Source organism: Aethalodelphis obliquidens, unplaced genomic scaffold (genome assembly GCF_003676395.1).
Source record: "Aethalodelphis obliquidens isolate GAN/ISIS:26980383/991018 unplaced genomic scaffold, ASM367639v1 scaffold36, whole genome shotgun sequence".
Taxonomy (NCBI): domain Eukaryota; kingdom Metazoa; phylum Chordata; class Mammalia; order Artiodactyla; family Delphinidae; genus Aethalodelphis; species Aethalodelphis obliquidens.
In genome coordinates, this window is record NW_020837980.1 from 18115728 (window position 1) to 18137683 (window position 21956).

Below are 21956 nucleotides of genomic sequence, written 5' to 3' on the forward strand. Positions count from 1 at the left end.
TAGTTTCCAGATACTAGTCCTTTAGAGTGCTAATTTCTGTACATCACTCTCTTTTCTGGGAATGGTCTGGAGCTGAGCTGTCCAGTAGCCCAGTTTAGCCACATGCAGACACGCAGTCCTCAGAGTCCTCGGCGGAGTGCAACTGAGGCACTGGATTTCTCATTTGATTTCATTTTAATTTAAATTTTAAAAATGGAAGCAGGATTGCCCTGGCGGTCCAGTGGTTAAGACTCCGAGCTTCCAGTGCAGGGGGGATGGGTTCAATCCTTGGTCGGGGAACTAAATCTTGCATGCCGCAAGGTGCGGCCAAAAATAGTGAATAAATAAATATAAATAAATAAATAAAAATGGAAAGAGTGTAAATTATTTTTCCATTGAACCCAACTTTATCGTTTGGGGGAGGACTGCATTTGACTTTGATGACAGCACTGCATAAGATATCACTGTTGTATTGCAGGGTGTGTGTCCATTTTACTTTTTTTTAATGTGGCTACTAGAAAATTTTTAGTTATGTCATATCTCATTTCTCTTTGTCAGCACTGGTCTAGGGTCTTACAGCCCCATGTGGTCTGGTCACTTTCACGTGGGAACCATCCCCCACCTTCAGAATCTGATCGTTTACTAAGATGCCCAGGTGATTCTTATGCATAGTAATCAAAGCACTGATCCAGATGACAGAGAAGACACCCAGGCCTCTGATAGGTAACCCCAGACTGGCCCCAGTCCTTCTGAGAGTGGGGGGATGAGGCAGAGGGAGCAGCAGGGAGACCCCTGCTGCCGCTGTGATGTCACAGAGGCAGCCTCCTGTGTCAGCCAGCCCCACCTACATGGGTGTCCTGGCCGCAGGATATCCTCTTCATCATCTCCAGCCCACCTCACACCACCTGACCCCTCTGCTGGCAAGAGGGGTCTTGATTCATCTTCAACTCCATACTCATCCCATGCAACCGATTAAAACAGAGCAGAAGAAACACTGAAACCCCTTTGCCTCAGAACTTCAAAAGTGAATGAGCAATTCCTCTCAGCTGACTCAAAATGTTTGTCTCACCCGGAAGGTAGGTACCTCGAATTCTGAAATCTCAGGACTATCTCATGTATAGTACTCTTAATGTTGGATTGGTAATATTGGTAATTATACAAATTCATCAATTTATTTCACACGCTCAGGGTAAGGAGCTTGAGAACACATGGTAGGATTATCCGAAATGCAGTAAAAATATGTTACTCAAGCCCAGTTTTTATCGATAAACCTGGTGATTACCTTGGCCTCTTGTTTTCTCATCATCTTCCATTAAAACTTCCAATTCTTCCTCCTTTGACTCTTATCATACTTTCCCTCTCTGCTCCCAGGGCAGCTTGTGTCTTCTAGCTCTTCTTTTTTCCTCTCCATCTGTATGATTCCTGTTACAAAATCTGGTCCCCAGTAGAAGGCCCAACGACCATGGCAGCGATAAAGATGTGTATCACTCTAGTGAACAGAAAGAGATGATGAGGCACCCATGGTCCCACTGAAAGCCAGCTCTGATTGGAAATCTGCTGGAACTAAGGAGGATAGCATGACCTCAGGTTCTTTGTGGTCTCAAAGAATCTGCAGAGATGCTTCCAGACCCAGAAAGACACTCACAGCCAGCGAAGATGTCTTGGCTTGTTTAGGGTAGAATCCACATCTGGAAGGGACTTGCCTCCGATTTTGAGAAAGTTGGGAACTACCAAATTGCAGCTCTCAGGGTTACTAAAAAAAAAAAGGCAACGTTCATTCTCCTATATCCTGCCTTTCTCAGGAAAGAAAAATGAAGCTTACAATTAGCCAGAGAAATAAAACACACAGAGCAATGGGGTGTGCTGTTCATGGTCTGGAATTTAGGGATCTCAGAAGAAAGGATAGGACTGGTTCTAGGAAAAAGACCCTTCTGGGGCCGCGGAGAAGAGCTCATGGTGGGTTCAGCCCGCTTGCCTGGTTCAGAAGCTCCCTAAGTGAACAGATCACAAATAAGAGAACCCTCAGAAGTGGATAGGCATAGGACAGGAAAGCCAGCCACAGGGAAAAAACATTTTGTTGTTTTATGAGGAGAGATACAGAGGAAATATGGGAGAGTCTGTTTATCGGTATAAATCCGCGAAGTTTACGCAACCCACCGCCTCATTCTGTGTGCGTTCTCATAACTGGGCCTCAATCTGGGCGATGGTTAAGGTGACTGGGCCTCCCCTTTGCTGCGGGGCGGCCAGGCCATGGCTCAGGACGTTTCCAATATTTACGAGCCGTGTGGCCTTGAGCGAGTCAGACTCTGGGAATCTGACTCGCGTCTAGAACGGAGCGGCCGCCTCTCCTTCGGGCTGGTTGTGAGGATTAAACGTCTGTGGAGGGACTGGTAAGCCGTCCAGGACACGGACGGGGTCCTTCCTCTTCCTTTCCACGTTCACTCCACCGCTTTTGATCTTCACAGCAGAACCGTGAAGGTCAAACTCTTTCTAATTCGCCTCTGAGAAAACAGTCGCTCGGGGAGATTAGAGAACTTGGCCAAAATCTTTAGCCCCGTCCTGGGGTCGTGGGTGGAGTGACTAGAACTCTGATCTGCTGAGGGTTCGTGGCCCCGAAGTTCAGCCTCTTGGACCCACGAAATGAGGCGAAGGCACGGCCTTCCTGCAGAACCGGAGCCGGGAGAGTAAGTTCAGGGGGAGGGCAGGGGGCGGGGAAAGCCTTGACTCTGGATTGCACGGCACCCGGCTCCTCCCGACCCTCGGCCCACCAGCCTGTGCTCGGAATTCAGGGGATGGGCAGGGTCTCCGCACTCCCTCCGCCCGCCCCGCCTGGGAGGGTCCCCGGTTCGCCACTCCCTTCCCCGCAGGAAGATGGAGAGCCCGAAGGGCCCTGGCGGGGCGCCCCACCCTCTCGGGACCTTCCGGGGCTCGGCCGCTGGGCGGAGCCTAGCCAAACAATTCAAAGCACGCTCCCGCGCGTCGCCATGGCAACGCGCGCCCGCTGCTAGGCGACCGGGAGGCGTAGTAAACCTTGGGCCGGGGTGTTACTCCGGGAGGGAGGGGGCTGCGGGGTGGCGGCGGGGACTAGCCTACGCTCGGGCCTCGCGGCTGCCAGGGGGAGAAAGAGAGGGCAGGAGAGAAAGGGACGAGGGAGGCGCACGCGGGATGGAAACGGGGCAGCGCAGTGCTGCCAGCCCGGGGCCGCGCCCTAAGCACCCCTCGAGAGGCCTCTCGCGTTAGACCCCCGCCCCACCCGTCGGTCCCCGAGACCCACCCCCCCACCACCACCCTCTCACCCCCGCCCCAAGCAGGCCACGAGGGCTCTGTCACCCCAGCGTGAGCGATTGCCCCACAGGATGTGCAGATGGGCTGCCCCCCTGATTCACTCCAGCTGCTTGCGGCATGGAAGAACGGCGGCTTCCTCTCCTGGAAATGACTGCATTAGCAAAAGCCCTCAAACAATTCCATTAAAAAGCGGAAAGGGAAAAGGCACAGAGAGGAGAGGCCCCCAGATGCTTTTCTTTGGGCCTTCCCATTGCACATAAGTAGGTGTTCCCAAAACTCCTGGACTCATGTTAGGAAGACAGGAGTCGTTTTTTATTCTGGGAGCCCCTAGGGTCATGTGGACATAAAGCATGGTTACATGAGAATTAACCTGACGCTAGGAAACCCCAGAGCTCAGTGTCCTAGAGTGCTGTTAGTATTTTGGATACTCGGCATGGGCATTTTAGCGGCATCAGTCTTCCCTTTAGGGCTGGGAGGCAGATATCAAAAATGTCCTGTGTGAACCGTCTTTATCTTCGTTAATAAATGAGTCACGTGTCAGGCATTGAAGTAAAAATTGGAATTTAGAGCTTCGAAAGCTCGGACGGTTCAAGATATGTCAGCCGAAAGGGCTCCACTCAGTGGGGGATCACCGAGCTTGGGAAAGGACATAACATTTCCAATCTGTCGCTGGCTTGTGAGCAATCTGATTGTACCCTGGTGTCTGTGAACTGAAGATAATGCTGGTTCATGAGATCATTGCTGTTTTCTGGGCTTGGCTGGTCAAACAGCAGGAGTGTTTCCACAGGTGGAAGGAAATGTATTGGCAGAGGGTCTGTGTGATGAAACGCTGGGTGCGTCTGTATAGAAAGGCATAGGGTGTTTCTGTGGACCTGTGGACACTGCTCTTCTGTATGTGAAGCAGGAGGATTCGTGTTTCCTCTACAATAGAAGGCTGTTTGGACACTTTTCTTCATTATCCTATCTTCACCCATCGTCTTCCTAATTGTATTCTAATTGTATTCATGAGCCTGGTTTCCATTTCACACTTTATTCATTCATTCCATTCATTTGTGGCTGTTAGGGCTAGGCTCTGAGGATCAACAATGAGTAAAGCATAGTTGCTACTGTATCTAGAAACTTAGCCAAGTGGGCAGAACGGCCAAGTAAACCATATGATGAGTTACATGAGGGAGGCACACGGTAGAACACGCGCAGGAGCAGAGAATACGGTGGTGTAGGTCAGAGCCAGTGACAACCGAGAAACATTTACTTACTCTCCATTCCAGCCTTTTGTCTACTGAGTAACAGAAAGGAGTTAGTTAACAGAAACTGGGTCAGAAATCTGACACCTGGGAGAAGGACAGAGATACTACTATCTGTCCCAAACAAACCTCTCTTGGGACAAAATGCCAGAATGGATATATTAAAAAAAAAAAAAAGGGGGGATCCTGTAGCCCCAGGCTTGGACCTGAGGGAAGCGGTATGCTATACAATCTTCCACTGCTCAGCAGCTCAGCATTCTTACGCATTGTTTTAGTCACTTCTAGTCTTCAGCATAGTCACAAAGCAAACTGAATTCCTGTTTATAAAGTAAATGTGGGTGTCCCAAGACCAGTTTCTCTTCATTCATACCTAGTAAATGTGGTTTTCCACAGTGCAGGGTGTGGTAACTTAAGACCTTAGCAAGACTAGGTTAGTCCCAGCCCTTGGCTTTGCGATGTCATAAATGTTCAGTTGCACATACATCCCTGTGAGGTCAATCCTGAGATGGTAAAAGTCCAGCACACAAAAGTTCAATATTGTTGTGGTTTTTTTGTGTGTGTGTGGTACGTGGGCCTCTCACTGCTGTGGCCTCTCCCGTTGCGGAGCACAGGCTCCGGACGCGCAGGCTCAGCGGCCATGGCTCACGGGCCCAGCCGCTCCGCGGCATGTGGGATCTTCCCGGACCGGGGCACGAACCCGCGTCCCCTGCATCGGCAGGCGGACTCCCAACCACTGCGCCACCAGGGAAGCCCTTCAATATTGTTTTGAGATGTGGAATCTTCTCGTCTGTCTTGAATTCTGAGCCTAACCAGATTATATTTATGTGACATTGACTAGTGATTACTTTTTCTGTCCTAAGAGAAGAAAGAGAAGGAAAAAAATATATTAACATGCCCAAATTACAATGAAAGGAAGTGAGTAGGATGCTGGGCTCTGATTTTTGTGGCCAGGCAGAGAAACTCATGTTTTGTCAAAAAGAGGAAACTAGACCTCGTGGCCCAGGGTCCTTGGGGAGGGAAGGGGGGTGCTCTCAGCACTGAGCATAGCTAGGAGGCAGCCAGCCAAGCACACACACTAAACGCACAGCCTCCTAAGGGGTAGATTCAGGCTTTGGGAAGGGCTAAAATAATAAAATTCGAGAGGCCCTCTTTAAGAAAAAGAACACAAAATGACAAGTACAAATTAGGTAACAGCATCTTGGAAGGGGCCTGAGTAAGTGGGGGACCACGAAGCTGAAGTTTCATCAGCTACGCTCTCGAAATCCACCTCTAGACCTCCTCGTGTGACCCACCTGAGACTCTGCCACTCCCATCCCCTTTTCCCTGGAGAAGGCACACTTCGGGCTATTAAGACACAGAGGGCACGGTTTATGAGCAGAGGCAATAAAAACCCAAAGACAGAGCACTGTGCCAAACGGTGACTCAAGCGGGATATGAGAAGTGTCTCCAAGTATTTGAAGGGTGGAAGCAGAGCGAAGGGAAAAGAATTGCTCACTGTTCTGGGGTGGAAAGGGAATGAGGATACGATTAAGTAGAGAAAAATGTGTGCAAAACTCATCAGGAAACATTGGCTAACTGTGTTTTCTGTTACTGCGGAGCTGTATTTCCCATGGGAAGTATATGAGGACCTATTGAGTTACTGAAAACTAAAACTGGCCACCAAAAAAATGTGCCACAGCGCACAGTCTTACAAGATGTCCTCAAGGGAGCAGCTGGATGGCCCCAGAGTTCGTTCTGAGCCCTGAATTCCAGAAGGCTGACGTACGGCTTCTATAGATTCGTGTGTGGGGAGGAGGCCAAGGGAAGAACAAAGAGCAAGAGCCCCAGCCTGCCCAGCGGGCAGCCACCTCCACCCAGCTTTGCCAACTGGGGGCGGTGGGGGGGGGGGAGGCTTGTGTCCCGAAGAAGGAAAATATGGGGAGACAGCGCCACCCAGCGTTGAGATGAAAACTGCAGCCTAGAGACCAACAGCCAATTCAGGGGCAAAAAGTGACCACAGGCATCCCTGCTCCCTTCTGCCAAAGGAAAGGGAGTTCTGTCACCGTGCAGAAAGGGCCATTTGGGTGATACAGACATCACGCCTGGACAGAAGTACATGTGTAAAACGTGCTGTTAAGAGTAGAGAACATACCCGGTGACAGACTCATTTGGCTGGAGTGTGGACCAATTCAAATGCCCCGAGGGAAGCCTGCCTTTGATTCCCTAAACCAGCTGCACAAACATAGGATGGGAAGACCATGACTTGGTTGCTGGCAAATCTGGATGAGGTGGCAGAAGGGCAGGGCAGGGTAGAGAGGCTTTCATTAAATGTCAACCCAAAGTGAACCAAAGAGGTGTGATTTTATGGTACATTAATCCCCTGGCTATATAGTTTTCAGTCTGTTCAGATTTTTACTTGTTTTTTGGTCAGAGGGGCGGCTCCCAAGGTCCTCACATGCAGAAACGGAAACCAGAAGTGCATCCCTGGTTGGGTACCAAAATCCTTCAAAAATACAGCTTCCTGGGCCTCACCCCAGAACCACGACAGCCGCTCAGGATGGAGCCCAGGAATCTGCATATCTTCCAAAGTTGCAAAGATGTTCTGATGCTCAGTCAGAATTGAGACCTACCGCTCTTGAACAAGCAGCAGCCTTTGAAGACTTTACAATCAAGGCAAACAATCAGAATGGAATCTAGAAAGCGTCATGGGAGGGGTAGAGTGTGACAAGGACAAAGAAAAGAGAACTGTTCTTAGGAAGCAACGTTTTCAAAGAATGAGTGACTTGAGTGACTTTTATTAATCTTGATGAGGCGCAGATCACCAGGTAAAAGAGAAGACATTCCAAGAAGAAAGAGTATCTTCGTTTTTATTTTTTTAAGTTTTAGAAATGATTTTTTAAAAGATAAAAAATTTCATCCCTTTGCCCAAAGATTGGGAGAGAAATGATAGATAGCTGTAGCATTGCTGACCCTGGGATTTATTTCTCTCCAACCCTCCTCCAACTGCATCCTCACCCCCAACCCTACCTAACACTCTGACGGTCTCAGGTTGTTGTAATAATCCTTACTAATATTGCTAACTGGACGGTGGAGACCACCCACGACACCAGAAAGCCTTTTCATACCCATGGCTCCATGAAGCCCTGACACTGCAGGTCACAGAGCTTATTAAAGGGATGGAAAACCCAACACAAGGGAATGGGAGCTTTTGTAGTAACGGTGACTCTGGAATATTTTGTCTGCCATAAAATCAAGACCAGTCCATTCACACTAGTTACCTAGGGAATGGCAGTGAGATGGAAACTCAGTGATCAGGTACTCTTTAAAGAAATTTCCCTCTGCACATGCAGAGGTCCAGGTCCTTGCTTCTTATGCTGAATCCCGGATCCCCACTGGCAAGCTCTCCTGTGTAATCTCCCAGAACAGCTGGGTCATGATTGCATTGGCAATTATTAAATGCCCAAGTCCCCTGCAAGGCAGCATTTAATCATGAGGTACTCCAAAAACTATGAGCTAGAGGGGAGGGGTGGGGGAGGGGGAGGGAGGAGGGTGGAAAGGGAGTTTTCCTTCTTTCAACACTAAACCAAAGGGATTTGGAGCACAGATGGCACCTGCGGTCCTTCTGGACAAACCACAAGATGCTGACCACGGCCAAGGTAACCAGCTTCCCTCTCTTTTGCGCCTGACTCTTTTAAGAGATGTACCAGTCTCATCAATTTGCTCTCTGCACTAGCCTAAGTTAAATCGGAGGGCTTTCTGTTAACCTATGTCAGTGGTTACTGACATTTTCACATCTATGTACTTCCTAGTAGATCTGAGCAGGGAAGCCACACCCTGTCTCTTTTCTAGAGACTAAAGAGTCCCCTTGGCTTGGGGCTTATCAGTACCTGCAAAGACAGAACTTGTCTTCTAGCTGCTACTTCTCCATGATCCCCTTAAGGAAACCGTCACCAAATTAGATTGTTCTTCCAATTCAAAAAGTATCTGGATCCTAGTGAGAAAAGGCATATTTTGGGGGGAGGAATAAAATATGTGATGAAGGGCATGGCACTGTGGGTGTTGAAGATAATTCTTGAAAAACCTTTTGAATGGATTCTCATTCGATGATCAAGATAATTCTTAAATGAGGCTCCTTGGCGGACACTCCTGGAAACAACCTCTTTGGGCTTCATTCTAAGCTCTTCTTCATCCTCTGTTTCTCAATTCCTTCATTTGGTTGTCAGCTTAGTGCTGCTGCAGAGTGGTTGTACCGTGGCGAGGGGTTCATTATTCTTATTTCGGAACAACCTGAAGAGTAACTTACAAATATATATGATCTGAAATGGATTGAGGGTAGCATTAACATCTGATGTGCTGTGATAGTAGATACATCTGCAAGCCGTAGGTGATTGAAAATAAAGTTGTCAAAAATGGAGACTTGCGTAAACCCTTAGTTCTGCCTTTATGCAGGATGACTGATGAAGATGTTTCACCTTGAAGTCTATTTCCTAGTCAAGCAATGGATACAAAAAAAGAAAGAATAACTAACTCATAGTAACAGAACAATGACAAAAACCAATAGGATTTTCATCACTAAAAACAAGAATAAAACGTTCTTTTGCAGGAAGAAGGGGGCCTCATAATGACTCCCATATCTGGCAATATAAGATCACCCCCCTTCCAGATGCCATGGCTATTGAGTCCTCAGCAGGGTCACCCAGAAAATTCTTGACGGAGTTAATTTGTCGAGTGCTTAAAAAAAATCATATTAGCAAATTGCTTTTCAGAAGCTGTTTCATCATACGTTTTGCTTACTGGCTTTTTATACACATGAGAATCTGGTATATTTCTTATTGGCCATTAAAAAAAAAAGAAAACCTGCACTTTGTGGTATGCACGGTTTTAGTGCCTGGAAATTCTGAAGAACAAACTGTTATGTTTCTAAGAGAAAGTTCCCTGTTTAATGTAGAAAACGTTAAGCTGGAGACGATGAGAGGACATGGGCCTGTCTCATTTAACTATGGTTTTATTTACATCTCTTAAGCTAAGCAGATTTGGGTCTGATTAATCCTGATATGAGCGATCGCCTAGAAAGCTCAAGATGGCTTACTTTAAGCAGTGTCTGTCAGCAACTAAGTACGGGCTTCTTCTCCATTCAGTACGTATTACTATAACAGTACAAACTGCTTCGTAATGCAAACGTCTCAAAATCTGAGACCTGTCAGATTTCTTTCTGTTTCTAAATCAGCTTAAACCTGGCTGCAAGCCACCTCTCCCCAACATTGAAATAACTAATAGTGGACTTTTCCAGCTCACCCTTCTCTTCTCTTAGGCTAAAAATGATGAGGTCAGGGGCTCCAGCCAGAGCTACCCGGGCCACACTCATTCTGCAGCCACGCACTGGGTTACCCCTGGGAGTCAGGCACTGCGGCTGCATCAGGCTGTGGGGCCGCCCCTGCACGTTCCTTGTCCCCACCCACCAAGGGCACCCTCCCGTGTCTCCAAGGTCACAGCACTCGGCGTCCAGCCTCCATGGGTACCATGCAGCCACCTGGCATTTGAGATTCTGTCATCTCGGGGGCAGTGGATGGAAGCTGGACCCACATCGCCTCCTCTCTGAGAACCCATAGCTTCATCTCCTCTCCAAAGGTTGCAGCATCCCCACATCCCGGTTGGTCCACTGCCCTCTTATCCTCAAGGGCCCAGTGCCTCTATCTGCTCCCCAAGGGAGGATCCACTTTAACATTCGTTGATAGGATATATGCCCCTTTACTCCTCTCGGAGAAATCTAATGCAGGGAGGAAGACATCCAAAACTTACGTTGTCACAACAACAAATACCTCCACAAGTCAGTGCTGCTACCTTTCAAGGAAGACAAAGCCAAAAATTACCGGCAGGAGCATTTGGAGAGCTCCCAATTCTTTTTCTCAGCCAGATATATACTGGCTCAGTGGCTTAGTCTCATATTATCCGATGCTTATTCAGACTATCCCCAATAAGCGTTTTAATATAATAAGGTCCGGCTTAAATAAACATCATCACTACGGTGCCTACTCTGGGCCACTCCTGGAGCCCAAGCTTCCTCACGGCTACTTGGAGAAAACTCCCAGTGGCTCGTCGTGCCCGTCTTGTTGGAGGAAAGTGGCTCGAGCTTAGGGAGCTGCGGGGGAGGGCACTGATCTCCGAGGAGGCTCTGAAATCAGGCTCCGCTCTTGTGTTTGTCTGTTGCAGATGGAGCTCCCGAAGGCCTTTTCTGACCTATGGACATGCCTATCTGCCTTCCTCAACATGCTATCACGCAGCCTTTCCACAGCATCCCTGCTCAGCAACTACTGGTTTGTGGGCATACAGAAGGTGCCCAAGCCCCTGTGCGGGAAAGGTCTGCCAGCCAAGTGCTTTGATGTGCCAGTGCGCTTGGAAGGGAGCAGCACAAATGTATCGTCTCTGGAGGTGGTGCAGTACAGCTGGGAGACTGGGGATGACCGCTTCACCTCCCATGCCTTCGGGAGTGGCATGTGGCTCTCCTATGAGGAAATCGTGCAAGACCCAGGTGGCCCCTCACCCCACCCACCTGATATCTTTTCCCCACCAGGGATCTCATGCAGGCAAAGAATCAGTGGGATTCTTTGTACAGCCCTCACTCACCCCTGCAGGGCCCCACCTCCGCCTCGGGGTCTCCCCACTCTGCATTGGGTCCCTTCCCCATCAGACTCCCTCGTAATAAGGTCCAAAGTCCAACCATCTGACGTTTCACCTCCAGTCTCGCTGGTTTCAAATAGCATTACCCTTAAAGGGTTTCATGCAGACTTTTTTTTTTTCAATTGGGGTAGAGTGGTTTTACAATGTTGTGTTAGTTTCTACCGTACAGCAAAGTGAAGTAGAGTTCCCTGTGCTCGTGCAGACTTTTAACATTATGAGAATTTCCATCCCAGCGAGCTAGAGTTGCCTAGACAAAACGAGGAGAATATCATAGAAAGAGCGGGGACTCTGCCCAGCTGTGACCTTATAGGAAGAACTTCATTCCTACAGGTCTGGATTTTCTCATTTGTGAGATGCAGGGATCAGAGTAGATCGCCTTTAAATAAGACCCCAAAAGGGTGTTCTCATTCTAAGTGTTACTGCTACAATTAAAAAGGTAGGGGAGGGCTTCCCTGGTGGCGCAATGGTTGAGAGTCCGCCTGCCGATGCAGGGGACACGGGTTCGTGCCCCGGTCCGGGAAGATCCCACATGCCGCGGAGCGGCTGGGCCCGTGAGCCATGGCCGCCGAGCCTGCGCGTCCGGAGCCTGTGCTCCGCAGCGGGAGAGGCCACAACAGTGAGAGGCCCGTGTACCGCAAAAAAAAAAAGAAAAGGTAGGGGAACTGAAGCCCAGAGAAAGTAACTAGATTGTGGAAGTTGTACCCAGACAGACCGTCCCATGTCTCACGCCGCTGGGCCTCACACTCGCAAAGCAGGCGCTGTGCCAGCCCGTTAGGTAAGGGTCGTCCTCGGGTGGGGAGCAGTGGGGTTGAGGACATCCCCTCCTCCCTGCTCAAAGCATGCAAAGATTCCCCTGGTCGTGAAGCTTTTCTAAAGCCCAGAACTGTGTACAATTTGCAATCTGCTGCTTCTCCCGATTTAGGCTAAGGGGAAGAGGAGATGGGACAGGATTATAATTCATGTGTATTTACATTTATACTTGAGTTATTATTCTGTCACTTAGCACTGCTCCAACTCGAGTCCCGGAAACAGTTTAGAGCCCTGCAGCCCAGTGGTACAGCAGGAGCAAAAGGTGCTGGTGAACCGATGCTGCGGACATTCCCCGGGGTGACTCAGGGAAGTGTACTCTTCATTATCAGGACTTGAGAGAGAAATTAATCTCGGATGACTCTGGCCTATTTTGTTCATCCATCCATGCATCCTTCCCTGCTTCCAAAGAGACATTTATTGCCTGCCTACCACGTGCGGGGCAGGCCTGTGTAGGACCAAATGGAGCAGTACCTGGGATGGGACTGGGGGAAAGTCTGCATCCCTCATCCAAGGCAGCACCTCATCACCCTGTACCTTGTCTGTTTCAGGGGAGAGGTGCCGAAGTTTCCTTGAACTCATACCACCAACCGAGAGAGGTGAGAAAGGATTACTGGAATCTGCCACGTTGCAAGACCCATGTCACCCCTCTCTCCGATTTGGAGAGAAGCGGTTGATGGAGAAGGCTTTTGTCCCCCACCTTCCCTTGGGGCTTGGGGCAAGTATGTGGCTTTGATGACAAATTTAGTTGCCATTGAGTTGGGCCTCTGAGTATCTAAACTGTACTGTGATCTCTTGCTTTTCTCTTCTTCTGAGCCCCACAGGGTGACACAAACTCCTGCTAGGCTGACCCTCATTCCTATGCAGGAATGCAAAAAAGGAACAGCAGGGACAAATAAAGTCCACAAATAGAAATCCACCAACAGCTCTAACCTACTCCAGTTGCCAAGTAACCATGTAGAAAGCTTGGGTCTTTCCTCCCCACCCCCCACCCCCGATAATTTTATCGTAACATAGAAAGAAGGGAGTCAAAGAGGGCAAGGGGGGGGGGTAGGGATGGGGGGAGGAAGAAGAGAAACAAAATGGATTGCTGCAAGGTTAAACTTTAAAACAAAGGAGAAACAAAAATGATAACTAGCAAAGTCATATCCCTGCAAGATTTGGTGAAACTTGGATGATTTCTTCTCAAACCTCCCTAAGAGCCTTTACCTGCAGTCAAGTGTACTTGGCTACGTGTTGGGTACTGAGCAGAGGGAGAACAAAGAGCCCCAGGCTAAGGGCTGTCCCAGCTGCTTTCACCTCTGTCTCCTCCTCCGGTGCTACGAGGCTCTGCACTTCTCATGGGCAGCATTTGTTCACCGCCGGTTCAGTTAGTTAACTGGCAGGGTGAGAGTTCTTCTTCCTCTGGTTTCTGACAGAGATCCTACGGCTATCACTGGGAGTCCGATTCGCCTCCATCGGACTGGGACTCATCAGCTTCCTCCTCCTACTGATGGACTTGCTATTCACGGGGCACCCCGGCTGTGGCCTCAGGCTGAGCACCTTCACCGCCATCTTCTCCGTCTTGTCAGGTGAGCATCTCCAGAGCTGGAGAGGAGGGGGGGTGTTCTCTGCTGCCTTTGAAGCACTAGGCGGAAGGCTGCAGTCTCTGTCCCAAGGGAAGAAGGAGCCCCAAGGAGGTCTAAAGAATGGAGCCAGGAGATAACAGCACAGGCGTCTTTAATTTTAAATGGAAATAACATGCGAAATGTTATCTTAGATCATTATGTCCTTTGTTAAATGATTTCTCTCTAGGTTCTTTTTATTTGCAAGTTTTCTCATTATGTACAATACAGTTTGGTTTTTTTTTTGGTTTGTTTGTTTGTTTGTTTGTTTGCGGTACGCGGGCCTCTCACTGTTGTGGCCTCTCCCCTTGCGGAGCACAGGCTCCGGACGCGCAGACTCAGCGGCCATGGCCCACGGGCCCAGCCGCTCCGCGGCATGTGGGATCTTCCCAGACCAGGGCACGAACCCGTGTCCCCTGCATCGGCAGGCGGACTCCCAACCACTGCGCTACCAGGGAAGCCCCTGGTTTACTTTTGAGTCGTGACATCCACACAGCTTTTCCACACTCTGTTGCATAAAGTGAGAGATGCGTGTAGACGAAGGATAGGGCCCATACTGGGGGTACAGGTGGGAAAGAAGTAAAGGGAGCAGCAGCCTGTGTGCAGCCTCGACTCAGAAATGTTCCCACAGCTTGAAACCAAACATCTGGGGAAGCGATTGCAAACACACCTTCAAGGAGAAGCCCCCGCTGCAGAGTAGTCCCCCTGGAGTGTGGTGGTGTCGGGGTAATGGAACGCCTCGACACAGGTCGTACCTGATGCCGGATGAGGAGGTTGCTCCCAAATCGTATTCCCCGTACACGGCAATGCCAGCCTGTCCCTAAGGGAACTGCCTTCCTGTTTCCTCTGTAGGCCTTCTGGGGATGGTGGGCCATATGATGTAGTCACAAGTCTTCCAAGCAACGGCCGACTTGGGTCCAGAACACTGGAGGCCCCATGCTTGGAATTACGGCCGGGCCTTTTAGTAGGCGCTCCTCCACCTTTCTCCTCTTCCCTGGTCCACCTCAACTAGATGCTTGCTCTGTGTCCTTCTGCCTTCTCTTCATCCCTCATCCCAGATGTCCATTAGTCACCCAGAGGGCTGGACCAGCAGGCCACGCCCATTCTCCCCCCCCACCTTCTGAGGAGGTACAGAGTGGATTCCTCGGGCTTATTTTTTCTGCTGATAAAGCTGTAACAAGTGCTTCTTCACCTGTTATGTAGGACACCCTTGGTAAATGAGACTAATTTTGCATGGCTTACGGAAATGATGCTCTCTGTTTTATATATTTTATGATCCAAGGTATTGGGAGACAGAGAAATGAAGAATTAGCCTTGCAGTCTGGATCGGAGTCCATTCCTGCGAATGGCTCACTCTTCTCCTGTGATGAAGAGTGGCTTCATCCTGCTTCCATTCTTATTCCATCGAACTGTGTTAGAAATGAAACTTCCCCTACCAGTCTCTCTCTAACCCTTAAAGAACTAAGGGCTCAGTTAGTCTAGATTTCTCTTTAAAAGAGGGAAGCAGCGACCATGATGAAACACACACATTCAAGGGAAACACCCCCTTTGTTTGGGTTCCTCACCGTCTCCCTTGAGGAACGCTCTCCATTCACTGCACAGGTGCCGACTTGGACCTACATGGACCGTCTGGGCTGAGTGCTAAGCACTTAACGGTGCTGGAAAGACAGTCCGTGCTGAAGAGGCATATGGAAGCCTGTACATGTCCGTCACAGGAGCTCCTCCCCTTTCCTCATGGTATAATATGTGCTATTGGATTCAGGGGCCTTTGATCTCTCCATCAGCCACCCGATCAGTTTAGCTCATTTTCCAGACTCATCGTTTCTCACCTTTTATCCATTTTCAAGCCATTCTGGGCATTTCAACTGCAGATCTCAGACTTCAAAACTGCCATCAGAAGCATCCTCAACCTGAGTCTAGTCCATCAGAGGCAGCAGAAAGGAACACACAGTAGCAGCGCGTAGCCTCTGAGCATCACTTGGCCTCGTGAAATACCCACACACACAACCTACACCACTCCTGGTGTCCTGGGCTTCCCGTGATCATGGAAGACTTAAGGGTTGGACTTCCGCAGTTTTTAGGAATGTGTTTGACACAGTTCCCTGGTGTCTTTTTCTCTTTGTTGAATCCATCCAGCTTCTCTTCATCTCCAGCATCTCTTCCATCCTTTACAAACTCCCGTAAGCCAAGAACCACATTGTTTCCACAGTAGGCAAATTCCAACTAGAGCTGCCTAGGATAATACCTGTAGATGTGGAGTCAGTGTTTCCTGAATGCCTCTCAGAGGCTCAACGTCGTGGACCCTAAGACAGCTAGGTGCAAAACCAAGGAAGATGGAAGAGGTATCTGGCAGGAAGTATGTGTGTCAGGGAAAGGAGGAATGTAGTGTCTCGGGCTGTGTCCACTGTGTCCAGCTGAGCTACAGCTCTATGGAATCTTGGGGATTATACAAGGTTAACTGTAGCTTGGGAAACAACTGTCCAAAAAATTGTATGGCAGGGCGGGAGTGAGTGAGTGAGTGTGTGTGTGTGTGTGTGTGTGTGTATACACAAACATGAAAAATACGCCACCAGGTATAAAAGAACACAGCACTTACACTAATCAGTGCAGTGAAAATGAACCCGTTAAACTCCTAGCCTGACTTTAACACTATACGAGTCATTGTCTTTTACTAGGAAACATTCAGAACCTACCCTAAGACAGACCAAATTCAGTCCTCTTGCCCAGAGCTCTTTACCTGCAACGTGGTGGAAGGCAACACCATGAGGTCCTTAAATCCCTACGGCGGCATCGGCCCAGCTGCCTAGTAGGAAGGGATCCCGGTATTTTTCTTTCAAACCCGTAAGGAAGTCAGAGTCTCACATTCCAGTTTTTTTTGCATATTTGTCCCTAGCACGGCCTGGGTTTCCTTCACCTGCTGCATGGCGTCAGCTGTCTCCACCTTCAACACATACACCCGGCTGGTGCTGGAGTTCAAGTGCAAGCACAGTAAAAGCTTCGGAGGAGCCCCCGAGCTGCCTGCTGCATCACCACCTATGTTTCCTCCAGGAGCTGGCGTGCCAAGCCCCCCCGAGGGGCCTTTGACCAGCCACCCCCAGTACCACCATCAGCCCGTCCGCTCCGTCTCCGGAGGAGTGGACTTCTCCTCAGAGCTACACACAAGGAATTTCAACACGGGACCAGCTGGGAGCCTCAGGAAGAGGCGCCCGGGTCATCTGTAGAGGAAGAACAGTGTTGGGAGTTATGGATTTGCAGAGCAGGCTGAGCCCTGCCTTAAACGTGTTGCTTTGTCATCAACACGTGCTTAAGCCAAAGTCTGTTTCTTGAGCGTGATTTGCAGAGGTTAAGAACAAGGGTATTTAAAGTCCAAGTCCGGGGGGCATGGGCCCGGTGCCCTCGCTCCCTTTTCTGTCACAGCTTGGTCTCACTCCAATCTCCCACCCCCGCCCCCCGTGTCACTGATTCAGAAGTCCCTTCTCGCCTTTCTGATTGTTGGTTTTATGCCAGGTTCTGGGAGATAAAAAGAGGAGTAAAATATAGTTCCTGCCCTTTAGAGGCCGACCAACTTGGCCATCTGTCCTGGATTTGGAAGAATGGAGGTGGGTAGTTGGTGGTGCCTCAGCCTTCCGTGGTGCACTTGACTTTTCCTGGAAGCCACACACTGGAAGGCTCTCCTAGGAGCTCTGACCTGTAGAACGGGCATCCTCTGCACTGCCTACCACGGTGTCCTGCATCCCCGCGATAGGGAACATATCACATCACGTTAATTACACATTATCCTCAGAGCCATCAGGAGACTAGGACACATGAGAAGGCTCCTGCAGCCTGCAGGGACAGGCCACCCCCAGAACAGCCCACTGAGGCAATGTGGACAGGATGGCAGCTCCCCAGCGACCAGGCTGCAGCCTACACTCCCCTCTGAGCCCCACCTTGCGTCCATCCACTCGCCCTTTCTCTTTTCCGTCAGGGAAAACCCGCCATCCTTGATGGCCAAGAAGAAGGAGAACAGCACACACGTATGCTCCTATACACAGTGTTTATTTGTTCTGTAACGATTCACATTTTAAACAGCGCCTCCTGACAACGTACCAGCTGGCTCTTCTCTAGCACAGGCAGTAAGGGCGGCTATTCACAGTCGACGTGGGGGGAACCACACTAGAAGGGGGAGCAGAGTCCCTCTGGGGGTGGGAGGATGTCGTCTAGGGTAGAGGGCTTGCACGGGAAGGAAAGAAGGGAGACTGGGAGAAGGAACACCCCGGCATTCACGGAAGTCAATACTCTTTCTAAGTAGCGCTTGATTGGCTCTGCTGGCAACCCCGAAAGACAAGAGCACTTCCTATCTTTGACGTCCGGCTGGGGGGTTGCCTGTGAGGAGAAGGAAGTTTAGGGACACATTGGACGAGAACAGCACCCACACCGATCAGGTGAAGCTTCCTCGATCTTCAGCCACCATTTACTCCCCCTGTACTGGCTGCAGGAGGAAGAAGAAACCTAGAGCTTGTGTCCTGTGTTTAGCAAGGGAGATTCAAACTGATCAGAGACCAAACAATCTATGCGAAGTTAGTCTGCAAACACACCACAAAGAATTCAGGGCCGCTGTTCTCCCTAGCTGCTGCTTAGGTGTTTCTGGGACTCTCCCAGCATAAATATAGTCTCCTGCCCCAAACAGTCCCCCCAAACCAGATGCTCCGTAAACAGCTTTGCGTTTGACTCCTGCCTGAAGTGGCTGGCAGCCCTGAAAGCCTCCACGTGGCAGAGAACGAGGTGGCCCAGCCCAGGCCGCCACTCAGGCTTCAGGTATTCGGGTGACTGTGAATCAGTCCTTAGAATTCTCTATTAGACTGAACTAGATCCTACGCCCTTCTACCCAGGCAGATTCAAACCCTAGAAGTGAATCTGGAATCAATCCCAGACTCTTGGGTGTGTCCTAATTGTTCTCCCAAGTTCACAAGAAGCTGGACCCACACGTGCCTTCCAAAGTGTTGAAACCAAATTTGCTTTCAGGGACTTCAGGCGGGAAGGGGGCAGAAACCCGGCGAGGCCAGTCCACAGGCCAGGCAACATGCCTGCTTACAGCTCCGGCTACCAACCTTCGGTTACGTCACAACGCCTACCGGTGGGCAATTCAGACATACCCCTTTAAGTCTGGCATCCCGATTTTCTGGAATCTCTTTAGTACCACAAGCTAAAAACACAGGGGCTCAAGTAAAGAGAGAACCCGAGTGCACTCAGGGATGACTTATCAAAATTGTTCGAGAAGAACAGCGGTTCTCCCCCAGCTAATGTGGGATTCTCTGCTATATAAACAACGACCTAGAAGTTTAGGGGAGAACCTGATAAAGTAACATATTCATACAGAAGAAGGAAGAAATAAGCTCTGGAGATAATTCTAAAGAACTTCTCCATTTATAAAAAGTTACAGTATTTACACAGACATATTCTCAAAATACTCTGCTTCAAAGGCTCTACAAGGAAGGGAGGGTACAGGGCAGAATGGTTGCATGCTGGACTCAAGGAGCCAAAGTCCAGAAACAGCTTCGCTCTCATGCAAGCAAAGCAAAAATATCCCTGAATAAAAAGCAAAATGAGAGGCAGAGAGGAGGATGCCCACTAGGAGAAGATGCTGAGGAAGCAGGGCGGAGATAAAGGGGATGAGGCTGCCAGCCTCAGGCATTCCTGACTTGAGTTTTCCTCTAAGCTGTGGACGGTGCACACCTGAGCACGTCCGAAGTGACACGGTAAAACGCTCGTGACTGGAGGAACTACCCGAACCACGTCCATAAGCTATGGACCTTGTCAGAGGTGGGGCGTTTAAACTTCTCCTGTTCCCCTTCTGACAGGAACAGGGTTATTGTTATGGTCACTGAATACAGAGCAAAGGAACATGTGAGGAGAGAGGAGACAGGAGCCACAAAACAAGGAGGAGATGAGGATTCTGGGTGGCTCGCGCCACATCCCCGGGTCAGTCTTTCTCGCTACTGCAGCCGAGGTACAGGTAGGGGGAGACGAAGGGGAGAAATGCTGAGGGGCCCTCCAAGTCAGAGGTAAGCTATCTGGGAGTCTCAAGAGGCCCAAACCAACCAGATGTGTTTCGGACGGATGAGAACCTGGGTCCCTGGAGCTTAGGACATACTTATCTAGAGAAGGTTTCATCACCACACCAACAGATACACACTCAGGGCGTAACGCACAACAAAATGTTCCAGGGAAGGACTTCACTGGAATTTCCCAGCAAGGGTTCATAAATTAGACACACAAAAAATAACACAAGATTCACATTTCCAAACTATCCACACAGAACACCTAGAAGGGGTTAATTAGGGGGTTGGAAGGGCAGCACCCCAGCCAAACGGATCGTGCTGTTACCCAAGACCTCCAAGCGCCTTCCAGAGTGTTTGGCAACATTCACGCAGACGTGGCGGAGTGGGTGACAGAAGTCGTCCTCTCCAGCTGGAGAGAGACAGTACCATTCAGTTCACTTCTTCTGAAACTGAAGAGTCCAGCAGCCTAGATCTAGGGAGAAGAGTGCAAGTATCAATGACTTTAATTTTTTTCATGGGAGAGACATGGAGGGACCCTAAATGTCAGAATATCCCTCTATTTTCCTGTCCTTTTGTCTAGCCCCAGTGGTTTGTAAGCGTCCCTCCAGAAAGGCCCAGAGACTTTACCTTTTTCCATGATACGTTCTTAAACACTGAACTAGACCGTAGGATTTTCAGAGGGGTGGGAGGGAGTGCTGCATTTTCAGCAAGATAATTCTTCGTGGTGTGTAACTGTCACAAGCCCTGCACGATGCTGGCACAACGAGCCCTTACCCGGAAAAGGCCAGGGGTAACAGTAAAAGCCAGGAGCCCGCACCTCCAAATGTCTCCTAAGAGAAACGGTACCGTTTCCAGCTCAAAACAGCTGAGCAGTAGTTCATGGTCGTGAAGTACGCTTACAAAATAACACGGGTTGAAAATAACTGTTTCCTGATACCTGCTACTCAAGAAGGCTCCCACTCCCCAAATCTTCCAAAGAGCAGACTCGGGGTTGGTATGATGTGTCTTCAACCCTCAGTAGTAACCAGACATTTCTTTCACAAGCTCTTCACCTGGTAGGGAGAGTCAAGGAACTTTATCCTCGAGAGGAATCTTCGCAGCTCCCCGCGGCCAATTTTGGGGGCCGTCTCCTTTAGCTGGATCACTTGGCCCTCCATCAGTGCCCACCGCAGACTAAGCTTGCTGACCACCAGGGGTGCGGGATGCCCTTCAGAGCTTGGCCCTGTGGTCCTGGTAACATAAAAGGCATCTTTCCAGAGGTCGTTGATCCCAACTGAGGAAAGACAAAAACAAGAGCAGTTAACAAGGACAGAAGACTTCAGCTAACAGGAGAGTGGTTTGGTTCGGCAACTGGATTCATTCACTCATTTCCTCCTTCGCTAATTCACAGAAGAAGTTTACTGAGCACCTAATCAACGCAAGGCACTGACTAGACGATAGGTGCCCAGGGGTGCAAAGCAGCAAATTCTCAGCCTCTGTACCTGTGCTTCTCCGAAGCCACTTCTAAGAAAGCCCCAGATCAGGAAGGAAGAGGAAAGGCCAACTGTGGCGACAATTTGGTAGAAAAGTGAGTACAACAAACTAGAAATTCTGAGAATTCCTAGACTGTCAGTAGCTGGTGGCATAAGCTATGTACGTAGCCAGTGTTTATTCTGCCTCGTCTATAAACCAGGTATTGTAATAAAAATGGTCTTGATTCTTAACTACCATTACGTAACGTTCACTGAAAAACAATTTATGCTACTATCGAAAAGGAGGTCATTTAGATCCAGTCACAGGATTTTGCAAACTCACACCTCCCCACCGCCGCCCTGCTGCGCACAAAGCCAGTGGGCAGGGATACGTGCAAGTTCCAGATGAGCTGTTCTTCCCAGTGCAGCCCAGTGGGCCCAGAGTCACAGCAGCAACCTCACCTTCAAGGCAAACGAGTTTGTAAGGAGACAGCAAGTCTCTGAATGGCAAGGGAATACGGAAAAGAAGTAAAGAAAGGAACCCTGGCCGGCCTGGCCGGCCCCCGCAGGACTGCAGACTCCCAGAGGCCAGTGTGGGACGGGACCCTCCAAGGAAGGGACCATCGGACGATCCCAGACCAGCTGCGGTGGCCGACCTTCCAGGGCTTTGCATTACAGGTCTCTAACATGCGATCCCAGTCTTGCTCTGTGATATTATTTAGAAGCACATGTAAAGTAGAGCACTTCCAAACGTGAACGGCGGTTATGAGTGCTCAGATTACGGGGGAGTTTTCTTTTTCCCTTTTTCTCCTGGCGCCAGTTTCTAGGCGATGGTCACGTGCCCTTTAGTCCAAAGAAAGTCTCTACTGAGCCTAAACGCATGCCCTG

General features: G+C 49.6%; 2 protein-coding genes across 2 annotated transcripts in view; one reads left to right on the top strand and one right to left on the bottom strand.

Annotated features, from left to right (window-relative positions):
* Positions 1–1007: 1007 nt before the first annotated feature.
* GSG1 (germ cell associated 1) lies at positions 1008–16682 on the top strand. The gene is made up of 7 exons (XM_027129553.1): positions 1008–1055; positions 10698–11016; positions 12169–12237; positions 12524–12694; positions 13393–13510; positions 14402–14540; positions 16470–16682. The coding sequence occupies exons 1-7, from the start codon at positions 1008–1010 to the stop codon at positions 16566–16568; spliced, it is 963 nt and encodes a 320-aa protein (XP_026985354.1). The 3' UTR covers positions 16569–16682.
* Positions 16683–17598: 916 nt separating this feature from the next.
* FAM234B (family with sequence similarity 234 member B) overlaps positions 17599–21956 on the bottom strand; it is a 36201-nt gene continuing 31843 nt past the window's right edge. Inside the window, exons 12-13 of the mRNA XM_027129554.1 lie at positions 20670–20890; positions 17599–20089 (exon numbers count right to left, since the gene is read on the bottom strand). Of these exons, the coding sequence (XP_026985355.1) occupies positions 20084–20089; positions 20670–20890 (227 nt within the window). The 3' untranslated portion in view covers positions 17599–20083. The remainder of the gene's footprint in view (positions 20090–20669; positions 20891–21956) is intronic.